A 20,148-nucleotide genomic window follows, 5' to 3' on the forward strand; every position below is an offset into this window, starting at 1 on the left:
CTTCTTGAAGGGTTTGAAATAAAAAGCCCTGCTTCAAAACTGATATCTTCCCTACTATCTACATGTTAGCAGGGTAATCAGAATAACATTATTATTATTTGTTATTTATTTTTTTACTATAGTGCTCCTTTAATGCAGTAATATGTGGTTTAAATGAGAGCTCAGAGTCCAAAGTTACCGCAAGACAGCAGGCATAAGAGTTAAAGTTATTGGGATGTCTTCTGTATTGATGGTTACTACAGGTGGAGGTGCAGAGAAAGAAGATGGAAATTTCACAATTCTCTTTTATTTATGTTAATTTTGAGGAAATGGGAAGACATGAATGCTGAAATAGCAGATGGACAGCCAGGCACTTGAGGTAATAGTGTAGAGAGGTCAGGCCCCGAGACGTAGATTTGGGTGCTATCAGCATACAGGTGATGCTGGAAACCAAAAGAGCTCATTAATTGTCCTAAGCCATAATGGAGAAAAGGACCAATAAAAAAGCCTTATGGTGCACCAACAGACAGTGGGCATAGAGAGAAGTTGGTGTAGGAGACAGTGAAAGAGTGACTAGACAGGTAAGAGCAAATCCAAGAATGTGCTAGGCAATTGATACCCACTGACAATATGGTCCGAAAGAGCAGAGATTGATCAACGGTGTTAAAGGCAGAGGACAGGTCAATGTCCATTAGTACAGAAATTTGGCCTTTACTTGGTTTTACTGTGGCCGTTTATTGTTGTGATCTTTTTCATCTGGATATGCATACTACCTTATTTCAATAAATACTTAAGCGCTATTTTTTTGGTCTCCTATCTTAGGTAAGCTACTCTCTGTGATCACCACCTTTACTACCTATGCAGTGTTAAGTTAGTATTTGTTAAAACACCAGAAATAGCTGTAAATTGACAAGTGTGAGACGTCCAGAAGCTAAACCAGAACTGTAAAGTTTGATTGGTATTCTAAAATATTCTGCTTATATATGTGCTTAAATCATCAAGTTTCATTTGCAAAAGTCATATACAGTACATCAGTTACATAATTACTGAAATGGCAATCAGAGGTCAACTTAGTAATACAAAAATTATTAAGCGTTTTTGATGGACGATGGATGGAGCGTTTTTTAAAACGCTTGCAGGGGGAAACCCACTTGGCTAATGAAAGTGAATAGGACGGTGCACACCAGAGCGGCTCGTTTTTTCCATAAACGCAAACTCGGGCTGCAGCATTTTTTAGATTTTTGAGGCGTTTCTGCCTCAATGTTAAAGTATAGAAAAGTGGAAAACCGCTCTGAAAAACGCTAGATCAGAGCGGTTTTCCAGGCGTCTTTGTTACAGAAGCTGTTCAGTAACAGTTTTTACTGTAACAATATTTGTAATCTGCTACACAAAAACGCTCCAAAAACCGCTAGGCATGTTTAGAAAACGTCTCTCTTTGCAGATCTGCTAGAGGTTTTTGGTGTGCACTGGGCCTTAGAAGGTTTTCTTTCAGCCTTTCAAATTGCATGAGAAGTGTGGAAGCTGTGATTGCTTTCTAGCATGCAAGTTGAAATGAAACAGTTGTAAATTGCTTTTCTGCTGCTCATGAATATAAGGAAAGCTGCAGCCACTTGCTTAGTAAGCCATCATGGTAGTCATTTGGAGCATTACTGGTTAGGTACTGGTTCCAGCCAGGATCAAACCCTGGTCTTCTTCGTCATATATGGTCCTTGTAACTAGTACACTTTACAGCTGCTTTTTTAATTAGAGCATGACAGCCAGCCACAGAATACAATAGAAATGTCTGATTTTTTTTTTTAGTGCAGGTTTTCTTAAAAGGGACCACGACCACAGGCTAAAATTAAAATTTGGATTTACCTGGGGCTTCCTCCAGCCCCCATAGCCCGCGAGGTCCCCCGGTGTCTTCCTAGCTCCTCCCCGGTCCCGCTGGCAGCTCCGTTAATCAGGGACTTTGACCTGAAGTTGGCCATGCACGCCCCCGCCGTGCACGTTACGTGTCATCACGCCGGCCGGTGTGAGAGTCCTGCGCATTCGTGGTTGAGTCTTAGAGACCCGTGCATGCGCAGAACTCTCACGCCGGCGTGATAACACATAGCGTGTGTGGTGGGGGTGCGCACGGCTGACTTTAGGCCGAAGTCACTGATTAATGGAACTACCAGGAGGACGCTGGGGACCTTGCGGGATAGGGGGGCTGTAGGAAGCTCCAGCTAAGTCCTAATTTCAATTTTCCCCTTGAAAGATACACCATTGTGTTTTTTTTTTAATTTATAACCCATTTATAAGAAGTACATTTCTTCCAGAGTAAAATGCACTATAAATTACTTTTCTCTTATGTTGCTATCGCCTACAGTAGGCAGTAAAAATCTGAATCTGAAATTTTGGACTAGTCCATCTCCTCAGGGGGGATACTCAATTTTTTTTTTTATTCTTTTGAAAAGCACTCCATGAAAGGGACCTACAAAAAAGTCCCTGCTTGCTTGCATGCTATTTTGGCAGTTGGACTGAGCAACCGTCATTTAGCAAAGGCTTGGAGATGGACTAGTCCAAAACCTGTCAGATCTGTCACATTTTTACTACCTAAGTGACAGGAACATAGGAAAAAAGTAATTTATAGTGCTTTTTACTGTGGAAGAAATGCACTTCTTAGAACTTTGCATACCTACACATTTTTAATTGTACAATTTGTTTGCAATAGTGGCCCTTTAAATAAAGAAATCTTTCTGTGTAATTGTGAGCCCCTTCGTGGGACAGAACTGTGAATGGTCCACAGAGCTCTTTAAATACAATAAAATGAGTAAATAGATTGTGGGAGTACAGAATACCATGCCTCATTTTTGTATATGGCCTAATCACAAATTTAGCATAATGTTGCTTGTACCATATGACACACTGTGAGTAATTGCTGGTCTTTTTTCATTATAAATGCTGCAAAAGGTTAGCCATAAGATGTGGTTGTCATTTGTCATCCCGAAATATAATTTGTCTTATATAAAGTAATCTGGTTAAAGATCTTGTATGGGAAACGGGATTTAGAGATTTATTCAAGAAGGCAGACATGGCTCATTGGACTCAGATTAATGGCCTTACTACTTATAAGACGTAGAATTGCTATGTAAAAAATCAGTGAAAGCCAATCTAAATTAAACGCACATGCTCAAGATGCATTGATTGGATGATTAGAATATCTTGATTTCATCTTTAAAAAAATATTTGTTTAAAGTGAACCTGAACTCGGAACTCCTCTCTGCTGTAAAAGATACACAAGAGAATAATAACCTTTAAACAAAAAACACTTTTTTGTTACAGCTGATTCAAATTCTAAAATAAATTTGCACAGTTTCTACTTCCTGATTCATGGAAACAGACATACTGTATATCCTGTGCTTTCAAATGGGCTAATCTGCTTATTTGCCGTGGCAGTCATGTGACACGGGGGAGTTCAAATTACAACTACTGATTAGACACAAATGAGGGGTGAATTACACAGGTTAAACTTTTTAAATACATACAGGGTGCATTTCTCTGTTTTCCTTCTGTCCCGTGCAAGAGTTCAGGTCCACTTTAATTCTTTCACGTTTCTATCACTCCCTCTACCTTTTCAAAATCTCCCCTAAAGAATCCGTCCATCGTAAAATAATATTCAAATCCTGGAGTAGCATAGAGTTTTTAAAGTGTACCTGAAGGGGAAAAAAAGCAAGATACTCACCTCAGTAGAGGAAGCCTCTTGATAATCCATCGGATTCCCTGTTGTGTACTTATGTATGCGTCACCGTTGAGTTGGGCGCCGGGAGAGCCGAATGATGGCTCTCCCTGCTGCTGCAAAACTCCTCGGCACCGTTAAATACTATTTCCCCTCGAAATTGTCGCACCTCGGAGGGAGATGTAATTTGGGGAGCCCCGAATTACCCTTACGCACCCTGCGCAGCATTACATTACTGCTATGGGGCGCCTGGTTTCGCGATGTGCGCCGAAATCACCTTCATGTTCCTTTTTCCCTCAAGCTTGCTCTTCCCTCACTGGGACCCTCTAAACCTATTCAACAAGGGCTTGTTGAATAGGTTCGCACAGCCACACTCTTTCTGTTTACAGGCGCAGGTGCAAGACGGCCAATGCCTGCACAGTAACACGGATCTTCTCATGCATGGCGTTTTCATTCATGCTTGATCGGCCTTGTGCTACTGCGCAGGCATGGGCTGTCGGTGCTCCTGTGCCGTGCGGCCACGCTCATTTAAGGATGGGCGCACGGCCACAAGGAAGACGAGGGTTCCACAAACCAGCCATCCGCTCAAAAAGGATTAGAGAAGCCTCTGGAGGACACTTTGGAGGACAATTCTTCTAGAGTAAAATGATGTATAAACTTTACTTTACTGCATACTGTTTTAGCAGTTGGAGTAAACAACTGCCATTCAGTAAGTCCTGATAATACTAAAGAAACTCTGAGAAACCCCCATAAGTAAATGGACTAGTACAAAATCTGCTGGATTTTAACGACCTACTGTAAGAGACAGCAACATAGGAAAAAAAATAATTTTATAGTGCAATTTATTCTGGATCAAATGTACATTTTATACATATGAATTTTAGATTTTACTGATTTTCACAATAGTGGTCCTTTAAGATCCAATACATTATAATAATTTTGTATTTAGATAGACAGATCTTGAACTTTTGAACTTATTTGTGTTCCTTGCACTCATATGTGTGTTAGGGATACTGTAGGGGGGTCGGGGGAAAATGAGTTGAAGTTACCCGGGGCTTCTAATGGCCCCCCACAGACATCCTGTGCCCGCGCAGCCGCTCACCGATGCTCTGGCCCCGCCTCCAGTTTACTTCTGTAATTTCAGACTTTAAAGTCTGAAAACCACTGCGCCTGCGTTGCCGTGTCCTCGCTCCCGCTGATGGCACCAGGAGCATACTGCGCAGACCAAAGACCATACTGGGCTTGTGCAATACTCTCCTGGTGACATCAGCGGGAGCGAGGACACGGCAACGCAGGCGCAGTGGTTTTCAGACTTTAAAGTCTGAAATTACAGAAGTGAACCGGAGGCGGGGCCAGAGCATCGGTGAGTGGCTCCGTAGGTACAGGATGTCTGCGGGGGGCCATTAGAAGCCCTGGGTAAGTTCAACTCATTTTCCCCCGACCCCCTACAGTATCCCTTTAAGCTACCATACACACGGTAGATAGAACATGGGTGAGAAAGCCATCTCTGATGAGAATCCAGGACAGTGTCCCCCGTCATGTAGGCGGGCCTGTGGGAAATGAGTGCTGTATAGAAGCAGAGTGACATGTACTACTGTTGTGGGGAGAGGAGGCGGGATGAAGGTGAGACGCATGAAAGAGTGTCTTCCAGTGGGCAGTGCGTAACAGATTGCTGTAATTTATAGATCCAGCAAGCTCAAATGATACTTCTTAGCATCTGTCGTTCGGGGAATGCTTTTGAAAACCAAGAAAACCATGAGCATCCCCCATGAGGAGATGAATTTATCCAAAACCTTTTTCAGCTGTATTGGTTCTTTAAGATGATTTTGGCTATAAAAAGCCTAGTGTGTGCAGCCTTTTACTGTTGATTATGTAAGTTCTACTAAAGGAAGGCATGTGATGTTATTTTAGCCCTCTGACCACTAAAGCTGGAAAGCAGAGTAATGTGAGTTGTTGAGCATAAATATTGCTTTACAACCTATTGTCAGTCTCAGAAATGTTTACTTTTGTTTGAACTTGTTTGTTTCTGACAGTTTCATCATTCAGTTTGTTTCTGGCTGTGGTTTTTTTTCAGGGGCTTACTTTTGAAGAAGTGGAAAACTTTTTTACCTTTCTCAAGAACATTAATGATGTGGACACGGCGCTGAGCTTTTACCATATGGCAGGAGCCTCTCTGGATAAAGGTATTTATATTAATGGTCTGCTTTTAACAAGATTCCTTTTTGGTGTAGGGAGTATTGATGTCAGAATAATCTGGAGGACTCCTTGCATTCACTATTTACTTAGAGGTATGAGTAGTTACATCTGTACTTATAGTAACATGAGTCAATGCTAGTATATAGACACACAGCATACACTGCACTATACATACACACAGCATACAATGCACTATACATACACACAGCATACAATGCACTATACATACACACAGCATACAATGCACTATACATACACACAGCATACACTGCACTATACATACACACACAGCATACACTGCACTATACATACACACACAGCATACCTGCACTATACATACACACAGCATACAATGCACTCTGTATATTCACTCAGCATACTTTGCATTATACAGTCAGGGCCGGATTTCTGGAAAGGCTACAAAGGCCAGGGCCTTGGTGGCTGCAGGGGGCACCTGGACATAAAAGACTGGTTGCAACATATAAAAGTAAAGGCTGAAAATGGGGAGCAATACATGAAAAGGGGAAACTGATGCGCAAGGAAACTGTTCATGAGAGAAAGGAGGTGATGTACATAAATAATACACATGGAAGACGGGCTGCACATGGAATGGGAGGGGGGCGGCTGTACCTTGGCGATACACACGGAAGGGGAAGCTACACATTGAATTGGAGAGGAGCTGCTGTACATTGATGATGCACATAGAAGAAGGGGCTGCACGTGGCATAGGAGGGGCACTGCTGCACAAGGGGGGGGGGGGGACGACACAGCATACTTGGCCTAGGTGTATATGTATTTATATACAAACACACCATACACTGCATTGTATATATTCAGACAGCATGCACTGCACTATATATACACACATAGCTAAACCTTTTTTGTCTTTCTATGATCGTATAGGGGAAGGGAGGTCAGAGCTGTAGCTGGACCCCAGCTTCCTACCTTCTCTCCCACTTATACAGGGACCAACCTCCTTAGCGAGTGTCATGTTCAAAGTTGATATGGTGTGTGTGTGGGGGGGGGGGGGTCCTGGCAAATGCACTGTTATTGGGAGGAGGTAATTATAATAGCCACATGGGCGTAGCAATAGGGGCTGCAGAGGTTGCAACCGCATCGGAGCCCTTGGGCCTGTAGGGCCCTCCCTCAACTGCAGTATTAGCTCTCTATTGGTCCTGTTTTAATAATGATCACTTCTATAGATACTTTAAATAGTGGTAATCATTAACAAACTATTCCCCATCCCCTTCTTGCACCTCTGACACTGTAGTTGCCATTGGCAGGTTTTGGTGCGCCGTATTAATTGTTATGTATAGAGTGCTTGGGGGGCCCCATTGTAAGACTTGCATCGGGGCCCACAGCTCCTTAGCTACGCCACTGTAGCCACACTTTTACAACCCCCTGCAGATGGGTCCCACAACTCCCCATAACTGTGACCACAGGTGGTGGAGGAGTGATCATGGAGGGGGCAGACAACCAACATTTGCTGGGCTGTATGATTTGTAGTTTTGCCCCTGCTGTTGTGCATGTTGTGATGGAAGCCTTGAACTCTTTCCAGTAACACAGACAACCATAAGCATTAGACGTTTATGGTGATGTGCACAGTTCGGAAGATGCAGTGCCCATTAAAAACCTGCTTAATCACAGTGACGTTTTATTTTTTCTCTTAAGGTTAAGGGTAGAAAATCTATTAAAAGAAAACATTTCTCCAAGGCAGCCATGGCATTTAAACTGTCAGATTTATTTGGTAGACAGCAACCTTTTAACCTGAACTAGTACATTGACGTGCATTACTTTCTAGATTTATAGTAAACAGGAGCACAGGCTGTTTCCTTTGCTCCAGTGGTTCTGAAAACAGAGATCCAAGTTTATCTTCGTTCATTTGTGAAGGCTTTTAATTGCCACTGAAAAAAATCACCCGGCATAAACTTACAGTAATTAAAACTGATATAATGTGCAGAGAAAGGTGTGCAGTGTTTGCCTAGCTAGCAAAATAAACCATTGCTTAGTATTCTAAACAGATGTTGCCTATCTGTTCCGTGAATGCAGATTCATCTTCCAAGGACATGTGTGCAGGGAAGCAGGAGATTTCTAACAAAGGTTCTCGGTGCAATTGCATTTCTGAGCAGTTCATTTCAGGATGCTGAGGATTCCCCTGACATAATACTGCACTGCAGTGATGCTGTAACAACCATTTACTGAAGTTACTGCTTTCACATCGCTAAGAGAATTTTAAACAGTTGTGTGTTTTAGTAGCTTATATTTATAAAACCATCTCTGGATCAACAGCATGTACATCCTGAAAAACAATGATATTTAATGAAAGGTACAGTAAAATAAATATGTAACCTGCAAATCATCTTTATATTAAAAAAGGACAACTGAACTGAGCAGAATATGGAGGTTGCCATATGTATTTCCTTTTAAACAATACCGGTTACCTGGCAGACTTGCTGATCTATTTGACTGCAGTAGTGTCTGAATCACACCAGAAGCAAGCATGCAGCTAATCATGTCAGATCTCACAATTAATGTCAGAAACACCAGATTTGCTGCATGATTGTTCAGGGTCTATGGCTAAAAGTATTAAAGGCAGAGGATCAGCAGGATAGCCAGGCAACTGGTATTGTAGAACATGTGTTTGTTGTGCTCTCCACACAGGCAGATCCTAAAACAATAGATCTAACATAACGTAATACTGTTGCATATGGATAGATTGATGTGGCTGGCGCCGTTCATTTTGCATTGGCAACTGGTTTTGCATAAAACAAAATAAATATGGCAGCCTCCATATCCCTCTCGCTTCTGTTGTCCTTTAAAGAGGAACTATAATGACCTATAGTAAAAGGTAATAAATTATTCAGGATACCCATTTTTACCTTACTTATTCTGATTACAGCGACAGAAATGCTTCTTATCTTATATCTATATAATGCTGTATATTAATATGTAACCCCTCCCTCCTGATGATATTTATTATAGGCTATGATCTCATACTGCTTTCTGTCCCAGAGTACTCTGTGAGATCTGGTGATGTTTAGCCTGCAGTTAAATAAATGTATATATGGTTGGTTGGGGGGGGGGGGGGTAATTGAATCAGGATTTCATATTAAATAAATCACTTTTTAGTTAAAGAGAAACTCCGACCAAGAATTGAACTTATTCCCAATCAGTAGCTGATACCCCCTTTTACATGACAAATCTTTTGCATTTCACAAACAGACCATCAGGGGGGCGCTGTATGGCTGATATTGTGGTGAAACCCCTCCCACAAGAAGCTCTGGGACCGCGGTACTCTGGGCAAACTGCCTCAATGTAACAATGTTCACAGACAGGAAATGGCTGCTTACAGCTGTCTGTAACAGCCAGAACAGCTAGAAGCAGCTACATAACCTGCCCACAGTAAAAATGTCACCATGTGATACATGTCAGCATGTAAATCAGGGAGAGGTAAGATTTTACAATGGGCAAACACTGACTAAATCATTTATACATCATTATTGTAAAAATGAAGCACTTTTTTAATTACATTATTTTCACTGGAGTTCCTTTTTAAGATCCGCTTTAAAGTGGAACTAAACTCAGAACAACTTCTATGCGCTAACATCATAACCTTTAGGGGAGAAATTCTTAAATACAGTTCAAGGAAAGAAAACTGAAGTTTTACTTGGATTCACTTCACTAGAAGCACTGAAAGGATACATCTTGTGTTTACACCGAGCAGAGAGCTGCTGAGGCACAGCTCACACTGCTCTGATTCACAGCTGCTGATAAGACACTCTGATCTAGCTAAACAAGCACAAAGCACAGTCCAGTGAATTTATTCAGCTACCATGTATGAAATAAAGTATGTTCCATATTTGATGTGCTACAGTTCAGATCCACTTTAAAGAGAAACCGTTATAAAGAATTGAACTTCATCCCAATCAGTAGCCGATACCCCCTTTTCCATGAGAAATCTATTCCTTTTCTCAAACGGATCATCAGGGGGGTCTGTATGGCTAATATTGTGGTGAAACCCCTCCCACAGTGTGATGTCAGCACCTCACAGCACTGAGGTACTGACATCACAATACCAAAAAGCAAGCAGCATCTCCTTCCAGTGACATCACCTGCCAGCAGTAAAAATGTCACCATGTGATAAATATCTGAATGTAAATCAGGGAGAGGAGAGACTTTACAATGAGCAAACACTGACTAAATCATGTATACATAATTATTGTAAAAATTAAACACTTTTTTTTATTGCAATATTTTCACTGGAGCTCATTGTTAAGCCCCTTTCCCTGTGCTTGTAAACATTGCCATTTTACTGTTGCCCACACAAGCAGCACTTGTGCTCATTGGGTTAGAGCTGAGCAATTTTCAAAGTAGAGATCCGTTTGAACCATTTGGCTGATTGGTCAGATGTTATAAAGCATAAATATACTTCATACTAAGGTTGCATTGGAGAGAGCATGGCACCTCTTGCAGTGTGTGGCTAGAGGAACCTGTGAAACAGATATTGTTTTCTTACAGGAATTGATATAGCACTATAAAATAAAAACCATCAAGATAAATGTGTGCATTAAACACCAGACTTAGCCGTTATCACTGAAAGTGGCATAAATATTTCTAATTACATGGTGCGTCTGTACAGTGAACATTTCTCCATCTGTTTATCGTCTTTCAGTTTTGTGTCTCCCACCCTGAGAGTTTATTGCTTACATAAATAGTGTTTCTACGATGACAACATAAAATGAAACATAAAATGTCCACAACAGAGGCAAGCCATGATCACATCACTGCAGATCATTGCTCAGGAACATTACTATGCATTATTCAGAGGAGTACACGGTTGCTGTGGGTAATAAGAGTTATTCATGTTTGTTGTATAAAACCCAGTTAGAATTTCATTGTGTATGTGTTGTTTCATTTATGTTCCTAATAATTAGTAGCTTTACTAACTGCTATAACTCCATTGAAATAGAAACAAAGCCAGAGTCTTCTTAGTAAAGAGAATAACTGCCATTGCTTCTCACTCGTGACTCACCACAGTGCAGACATAAGACAGAATTTGATTGGGTTCAGCACTATAACTGTAGATAACTGAACACTCCCCAATCAAAGCATTTCCCTCCTAACATTATCATTATGTCTCTCTCCAAAGGCACGATCTGCCACAATGATACGCCCTACATCCTCTCAAACACAATGCTGACCTCTGCTCCTGAGGTATGCGAGAGTAGGTCTATCTTGTCCTATGGCAATGACAGAAGTTGGACTATTCAGTCACTATTTAGTAGCTGGATAGTGTACTGGTTAAGGGCTCTACCTCTGACACAGGAGACCAGGGTCAAATTTCAGCTCTTCCTTTTTAGTAAGCCAGCGCCTATTCAGTAAGGAGACCATAGGCAAAACTCTGTAACACTGCTACTGGCTATAGAGTGCACCCTAGTGGCTGCCACTCTGGTGCTTTAAAGGGAACCTAAAGCATAAAAAAAGCAAGTTTAACTTACCTCGGCCTTTTACCAGCCCCCTGCAGCCGTCCTCTGCCTGCGCCATGCCACATCTATCCTCTGGTCCTCTGCCACAACTCAGTTTAGTTTTTGCTCTTGCATGGCCCTGGTTGCACGCATCCTCATTTGCACTCCCGTCGGGGAAAGCATCCTGCATAGGCGCAGTAAGAGAAAACCCTGTACTGCGCCTGCGCAGGACGCTCTCCCTGACAGGAGAGTGAACGAGGACACGTGCATCCAGGACCAGGCAGGCGCAGTGACCCGCCGATTAATCAGTCGGCAGAAGGTAAACTAAGCTGTGGCAGGGGACAGGAGGATTGGTTTGGCATGGTACGGTACGGGCACAGGGCGGCTGCATGGGGCCTATGAGAGAGCACTGTAGTTTATGGATTGCAATCTATGGCCGGGGGGGTTAAAAATAATAGAATTTTTTTTACTTATTTATTTATTTATTTTTTTTACAAAAAAAGGGTCATCTTTTATGAATTAAAAAAAAAACAAACCTAAACATCGCAATAGCAATCAGAGACCACCAACAGACCGCTCTGTTGGTGGGAATAAAAGCAGGTAAAATTAATTTGGGTGGTAAGTTGTATGAAGTGCTGAATTGTAAAAAATGGCCTGGTCACTAGGGGTTATAAACATGTGGTCCTTAAGAGGTTTAACGCTTTAGGTTAAGTGCGCCAGGAGAAAAGCGCTATATGAATGTTCTGTGTCTTGTTTTGTGTCTAGCCTCCAGGTAAGTGTCAGATTTGACATGGAACCCCTGAAGGGCTCTCACATGGCTGAGAATCCCTGCTCTATGGTATTCTAGGCTGTGCTAAGTAATGGTGGTGGTGGTGGCTCCTGCAAATAAGACTGAAGAATGGAGTGTAACGGGACCTCCTAAACTCCTTAAAGGGAAGGTCCAAGCAAAAAAAAAAAAATGAGTTTCACTTACCTGGGGCTTCTACCAGCCCCATGCAGCCATCCTGTGCCCTCGTTGTCACTCACTGCTGCTCCAGATCCCCCGCTGGGAGCTTTCTGACCTCGGAGGTCAGGGCCGAATTGCGTACATTTTTACACATTCCCGCTCGTGCAGGAACATTAACGCATACATTTTTACGCGTTAGTGGTGCAATGCGTAAATGTTTGTTCCTGCACTAGCTGGAATGCGTAAAAATGTATGCAATGTGGCCCTGACCTCCGAGGTCAGAAAGCTGCCAGCGGGGGACTGGAGCAGCAGTGAGTGACTACAAGGGCACAGGATGGCTACATGGGGCTGGTAGAAGCCCCAGGTAAGTAAAACTCATTTTTTTTTTTGCTTGAACCTTCCCTTTAAAGTAATCTAAGCAGCTCCTGGCTTCAAATAGCTGAAAGGGCTGCCATGTTTCAGGAGTTCAAAAACTCCTGCTGCTTTTACAATGTCTTATCCAGGCTAGGTGTGAAATTCTTCAAGTGCATATTATGTTTTCTGTTTGAAGTACAATAGGGAAGGCTCAGGGTTTGTTTGTGGTCAATTAAGTCTAATGAAGTGATTTCTTATTAGCCTTCCATCATCTGTTGATCTCCGTCTGCAGGTCCTTTCAAGAAGTGTGTATTTTAACCCTTAAATGTAAAAAGATGAGGTAAAACAAAAGTTTTTTTTAATAATAAACCACATTTTTAGAATGCATTTTTAATTTGCTATAGAGCTGCACTGGGTGTTAAAAATGATGCTCGGTTCACTTTAAAGAAGAGACTAAAGCAGGCCATACACACAATTCTTTTCCAGTTTGATTATTGGCAAACTTGACCACTTTGATCTAACCTGCCTGGAATCAGTTACACGTGTTTGATCGATCCTAATTTCTGTTGACTTTGGACTAACATCATTCTAAACTGTGGATAGGGCAGGATAGAAAATATCCATCTTAGATCGATTGATCGAGTACTGAATACTAGAAGAACTTGATCAAGTGGGCAAGAGAGGGAGCAGTGGGTGGATAAGGGCCCTTATAACATTCTACTACATTGGGTGGGACAACAGCAGTGGTTCAACCGATTCTGAGTTGCTTTTCTGCTGAAATTTAAAAGGGCACTACAGCGAAAAATTGTAAAATTTTAAATATGTACAAACATATACAAATAAGAAGTACATTTTTTCCAGATCAAGATGAGCCATAAATTACTTTTCTCCTATGTTGCTGTCATAGTAGGTTGTAGAAATCTGATAGAAGTGACAGGTTTTGGACTAGTCCATCTCTTTATAGGGGATTCTCAGGGATATATTTATTTTCAAAAGCACTTAGTAAATGGCAGTTACTCTGTCCAACTGCCAAAAAACTGTGTAGGAAGTAGGGAAGCCAGCCAGCATCTTTGTATAAATCCTTTTTAGGGAAAATCTTTATAAAAGCCTTGCTGAGCATCCCCTATGAAGAGATGGACTAGTCCAAACCCTGTCACTTATGTCAGATTTCTACTGCCTACTGTAAGTGACAGCAACATAGAAGAAAAGTAATTTATGGCTCATTTCACTCTGGAAAAAACATTCTTCTTATTTATCTATGTTTGCACATATTTTAAATTTTACAATTTTTCGCCGTAGTGCCACTTTAACCACTTACCGACCGCCCACTGCACAGGGGCGGCCGGAAAGTGGATCCTGCAAGGACCGCTGCATGCACAGAGGCGGCGGTTCTTGTACGGGCATGGGCGGAGCGATCGCGTCATCCGTGACGCAATCCTCCACCGGGGATCGATGGCCGGGGATTTACCCTCCAGCTCGCCGGCCACTTAGCAGCGCCGGCGGGCAGAGGAATACAGAATTCTGCCAATCAATGCGTATAATAGGCTTTGTAATGTATACAAAGCCTATTATACAGGCTGCCTCCTGCCCTGGTGGTCCCAGTGTCCGAGGGACCACCAGGGCAGGCTGCAGCCACCCTAGTCTGCACCCAAGCGCACTGATTCCCCCCCCCCCCCCCCCCTCCTGCCCCCTGATCGCCCACAGCATCCCTCAGACCCCCCCTGCCCACCCCCCAGAACACTGTTAGCACCCAATCACCCCCCTAATCACCCATCAATCACTCCCTATCACTATCTGTCGACACTATTTTTTTTTATTCCCTAAACTGCCCCCTGCTCCCTCCTGATCACCCCCCACCCCTCAGATTCTCCCCAGACCCCCCCCCCCTGTGTACTGTATGCCTCTATCCCCCCTGTAATAACCCACTGATTACCTGTCAATCACCCCTCAATCACCCATCAATCACCCCTGTCACTGCCACCCATCAATCAGCCCCTAACCTGCCCCTTGCGGGCAATCTGATCACCCACCCACACCAATAGATCACCCGCAGATCCAATGTCATATCACCTCCCAAGTGCATTGTTTACATCTGTTCTCTACCCTAAACACCCACTAATTACCCATCAATCACCCATCAATCACCCCCTATCACCACCTGTCACTGTTACCCATCAGATCAGACCCTAATCTGCCCCTTGCGGGCACCCAATCACCCGCCTACACGCTCAGATTGCCCTCAGACACCCCCCCCCCCATCAATTCGCCAGTGCATTATTTACATCTGTTCTTCCCTGTAATAACCCACTGATCACCTGTCAATCACCCATCAATCCCCCTGTCACTGCCACCCATCAATCAGCCCCTAACCTGCCCCTTGCGGGCAATCTGATCACCCACCCACACCAATAGATCGCCCGCAGATCCGACATCAGATCACCTCCCAAGTGCATTGTTTACATCTGTTCTCTACCCTAAACACCCACTAATTACCCATCAATCACCCTCTATCACCACCTGTCACTGTTACCCATCAGATCAGACCCTAATCTGCCCCTTGCGGGCACCCAATCACCCGCCTACGCGCTCAGATTGCCCTCAGACCCCCCCATCAATTCGCCAGTGCATTATTTACATCTGTTCTTCCCTGTAATATCCCACTGATCACCTGTCAATCACCCATCAATCACCCCCTGTCACTGCCACCCATCAATCAGCCCCTAACCTGCCCCTTGCGGGAAATCTGATCACCCACACCAATAGATCGCCCGCAGATCCGACGTCAGATCACCTCCCAAGTGCATTGTTTACATCGGTTCTCTACCCTAAACACCCACTAATTACCCATTAATCACCCCCTGTCACTGCTACCCATCAGATTAGACCCCTATCTGCCCCTAAGGCACTCAATCACCCGCCCACACCCTCAAAACACCGTCAGACCCCAGCCCTGATCACCTCGCCAGTGCATTGCTTGCATCTATTCCCCCCTCTAATTACACCTTGAGACACCCATCAATCACCTCCTGTCACCCCCTAGCACACCTACCCATCAGATCAGGCCCTAATTTGCCCCGTGTGGGCTCCTGATCACTCGGCCAAACCCTCAGATCCCCCTCAGACCCCTTCCGATCACCTCCCCAGTGCATTGATTGCATCTATTTTCCCCTCTAACCACCCCCTGAGACACCCATCAATCACCTCCTGTCACCCCCCTAGCACTCCTATCCATCAGATCAGGCCCAATACAACCTGTCATCTAAAAGGCCACCCTGCTTATGACCGGTTCCACAAAATTTGCCCCCTCATAGACCACCTGTCATCAAAATTTGCAGATACTTATACCCCTGAACAGTCATTTTGAGACATTTGGTTTCCAGACTACTCACGGTTTTGGGCCTGTAAAATGCCAGGGCAGTATAGGAACCCCACAAGTGACCCCATTTTAGAAAAAAGACACCCCAAGGTATTCTGTTAGGTGTATGACGAGTTCATAGAAGATTTTATTTTTTTGTCAAAAGTTAGAGGAAATTGATTTTTATTGTTTTTTTTCACAAAGTGTCATTTTTCACTAACTTGTGACAAAAAATAAAATCTTCTATGAACTCGCCATACACCTAACGGAATACCTTGGGGTGTCTTCTTTCCAAAATGGGGTCACTTGTGGGGTTCCTATACTGCCCTGGCATTTTAGGGGCCCTAAACCGTGAGGAGTAGTCTAGAAAACAAATGCCTCAAAATGACCTGTGAATAGGATGTTGGGCCCCTTAGCGCACCTAGGCTGCAAAATAGTGTCACACATGTGGTATCGCCGTACTCAGGAGAAGTAGTATAATGTGTTTTGGGGTGTATTTTTACACATACCCATGCTGGGTGGGAGAAATCTCTCTGTAAATGGACAATTGTGTGTAAAAAAAAAAATCAAACAATTGTCATTTACAGAGATATTTCTCCCACCCAGCATGGGTATGTGTAAAAATACACCACAAAACACATTATACTACTTCTCCTGAGTACGACGGTACCACATGTGTGGCACTTTTTTACACCCTAAGTGCGCTAAGGGGCCCAAAGTCCAATGAGTACCTTTAGGATTTCACAGAAAGCTTTATTAGTGACAAGAAAAGGAGCCAAAATTTATTTAGGTGGTAGGTTGTATGAGCGAGCAATAAACCGTGAAAGCTGCAGTGGTCTGAATGGAAAAAAAGGGCCTGGTCCTTAAGGGGGGTAAAGCCCGCGGTCCTCAAGTGGTTAACCGAGCCTCCTTCTATAGGTTTGCTATGACAAATCTTCTATCAATCAGTTATGCACGATTATCTTTTCTTGTGAACCCTGAGTACTGCTTTCATTCTTGTTTTTTTGGTGCCATTTGGAAGAAAAGTCATCACTGTTTTGCTCCACTGCTGTTTCTATGTACATTTCTTATCTAGAGCAAGTGGGTGGGATTGTTACTAGAACTCCAGCCAGAAGAAAAATATGTGCAAGAAAGTCTGTTTTTCATTGAAAAAATATAGCTATGTATATGCTCATTATATAAAGAACCTGTTCCTGTGTGTTCACCATCAGAAAGCAGGCGCCTATGAGTGTGCCTGAGCACAAATGTATGTGTCTTCAGGAGCATATTGTTCTCTGAATGCCAGTGTGTGGGTGGAAGCAGCCAACCATGTTAACAGGAGCAGCACACATCGTTTTCAGTTTTCATGTACTGTAAGTATACTTAGAAATACATTTAAATATAAATAGCTATATTTAAGATTAAAAATTAAATAATTACTTTTGGTTTAAACCTTTATATATAGCCCTTTCTAAACCGAAGGAGAAAGTTGACTTTTCCTTACCTTGAGCTTCTTCCAGCCCCATGCAGTCTGTTATGCTAGGTACACACAATGCAATGTCCCGTCAGATCGACCGGTAATCTGACAGGAGGTTGCATTGTGTGTACATATCCAAACTGCTCCCCGATCAATAACAGATTCCACCACCAGGCAGCGCTGCACCTCTGAAATCATTCCCTGGGTAACGATCACATCATATCATGTGATCGTAGCTTAGAAAAGGATGCAGGGAGTGCAGCGCTGCAAGTGGATTATTATTTACTAGTGACCTTAGCCCGTTTAATAACAGCTAGGTCTGTCTTTACTTCACCGCCCGGTGACACATGAAGCGTACACGCCTGCTGCCCGCACGCATGCCGCGCGCACACACGCCGCCCCTTCTGACCCCGTCCTCCCCCGGCTCTCGGCAGTGTCTCTGCGTCTGTCCCTGCACATGCGCAGTGCTAAAAAGCACTGACACGCGGAAGGATGCAGGGACACTTGCATTTTATTGTATAGAGATTATTTATTGTATTTATAAAGCACCAACATATTACGCAGTGCTGGACAATAAATATATACAATGATACAAGAATGACAGGCGTAACAAGGTTATACAACACAGAACCAGGTTATACAAGGCAAACTGGGTACAAAATACATGATCATGCTGTTATGGGCTGGTTAGGTAGGCCCAGTAATACAAGTACAGGCTGTCATAGGAAAGGAGCACACGATCGTGTAGACTACTTTAGGAAAGGGAGGACTTTGCCATAGGCTTACAATCTTGGCTGTGAAATAAATATTCAGTAGAGAGTTACTGTGTGGTAGGGGGTGGGTTTTAAGGGCTTGCTTAAATGTGTTTAAGGATGGAGTTCCAGAGGGTGGGGGCAGCTCTTCAGAAATCCTGCAGGCGCGCATGGGAGTGGAAAATGCGTGGGGGCGGTGAAGAGGCGAAGTTGATCCAGCTGCCTGCGCCACTCTGCATTAGGCAGCTAAACGGTATATGCCATTAGAAGACTCCCTGACACGCATTACCTCTCTCTCCAGATAATGCATGCAGGGCTGCTAATAGGCTAAAGAGCTGCAGAAGATGCCAGCGCTATTTAAATACAGAATAAATAATTTTGTGTTAATCAAACATTTTTCATATCACAGACACAGCCTGCTTCCTAGCCTATGTGCTTGTTTGCCAAGATACAGATTTATACATTTTTCCCCACTGTACATAAGTCCAGGGTTCTGTCACACTGGGAAAGCCGGCCCTGAGAAGTAACTATTCATAGCTCCCTCTGCTGCTGCCGCGCTCTGGCACAAGTCCAGCTAAAGGCTTTTTTTCTGCTTTTCATTCTCATAAATTCTCATAAATTATAAAGCCTCTTCCTTGAGTGTCGGAGCTCTGGCACGCATCCTTGGCCATGGCACTCCAGGGAGAAGGGGAACTCATGTCTTGGCTGTTGGTAGTTCTTTTTAATTTAGCGCTGAAAAGTCTGCAATATCACAGCTCCATTACAGTGAATGTGATTGTGAAATTAATTGTGGTGCTCCAGAAGTACATGATGTACCTGCCTGAAATATTATTAGTATTACAGCATTCTCTATTTAACCTTTAGGACCCTGTCCAACCAGAAATATGTCAGCTGTGTATTGCTTTGACCACAGGCAACAGACATGTGTCATGCCATAAATTGCAGTTTCTTAGGAACTGGCTTGAGTGAGGAGAAGCAAGTCTGTGGCATCCTACAAGTCTCTATATAACCTCACTGCACCAGAAGTCATCAGGGGAAGTAGTGCCATAAAAATGATTGATTTTCCTCGGGTCTTTTATTTGCCTATACGTTTAAAATAAATGCTCCTAATGGCATGTTTCCTTAGGTATAATCAAGGTTTATTATTTTACTGTGATGTCACATGCAGTTTAGAAGAAACTATAGTAGGACAATATCATTTCTGCAAAGGTTTCAGTGAGAGCAGCATTGGAGAAGGAGAAACCCAGACTGATAAACCACCTGTCCCTATGCTGTCTGCATCTTCACTATACATTTACTACAAGCTGTCATCATCACTTTAACGCACCCAATACTATAGCTAAATGAAATGATAACTGCAAGCAAATACTCTGTAAGTGCAGTGTTACTATATTCAAAATCTGCACATCCAGTATTTCAACTGGTAAACCGTGTATTAGGATGAGCATCTTCTCATTACCAGATGTTGGTACTGATAACAATGTGGAAAATGTCTATTGATTACATAAGGCTAGGTTCACAGTGGGACATTGCAATCCCTGTAAAGCAGGAACGCAAGATTTGTACCGCACGTAATGCGATCATACAGTGAAGCTATGTTAAATGTGACATTGCTTTTGCATTGCAGAGCGATGTTCCAATTTGAAAATGTGGCCATTATGCCGCAAAGCAGAACTGTGAATGTAGCCTTAATCTACATGTTAAACCTTAAACCAATCTCCATCCTTATCTCATTGATACTGGTTTCATTGATCATGGGCACTTAGATCGGTGAATGGGAACTGCGTTCCTATTCACTGATCTGTGTACTAATGGTCGGCAAGGAAAACGTGGGTGGGAGCGATCGGTAGCGCGCACAGCGGCGGTAGACAAATATCTACGTCCCTGGGACTTCAGCTGAAGTCCTGCAGGGTGTATATATACTGCACGCTGTGCAGTAAATAGT

The 20,148-nt window shown here is 43.2% G+C and overlaps 1 protein-coding gene across 1 annotated transcript in view; it reads left to right on the plus strand.

Moving 5' to 3' along the window:
- MICU1 (mitochondrial calcium uptake 1) overlaps positions 1-20,148 on the plus strand; it is a 379,328-nt gene that overhangs the window by 287,800 nt on the left and 71,380 nt on the right. Inside the window, exon 10 of the mRNA XM_068257773.1 lies at positions 5,754-5,862. Coding sequence (XP_068113874.1) covers positions 5,754-5,862 — 109 coding nt within the window. The remainder of the gene's footprint in view (positions 1-5,753; positions 5,863-20,148) is intronic.

This window comes from Hyperolius riggenbachi, chromosome 10 (genome assembly GCF_040937935.1).
Source record: "Hyperolius riggenbachi isolate aHypRig1 chromosome 10, aHypRig1.pri, whole genome shotgun sequence".
In the NCBI taxonomy this organism is placed as follows: domain Eukaryota; kingdom Metazoa; phylum Chordata; class Amphibia; order Anura; family Hyperoliidae; genus Hyperolius; species Hyperolius riggenbachi.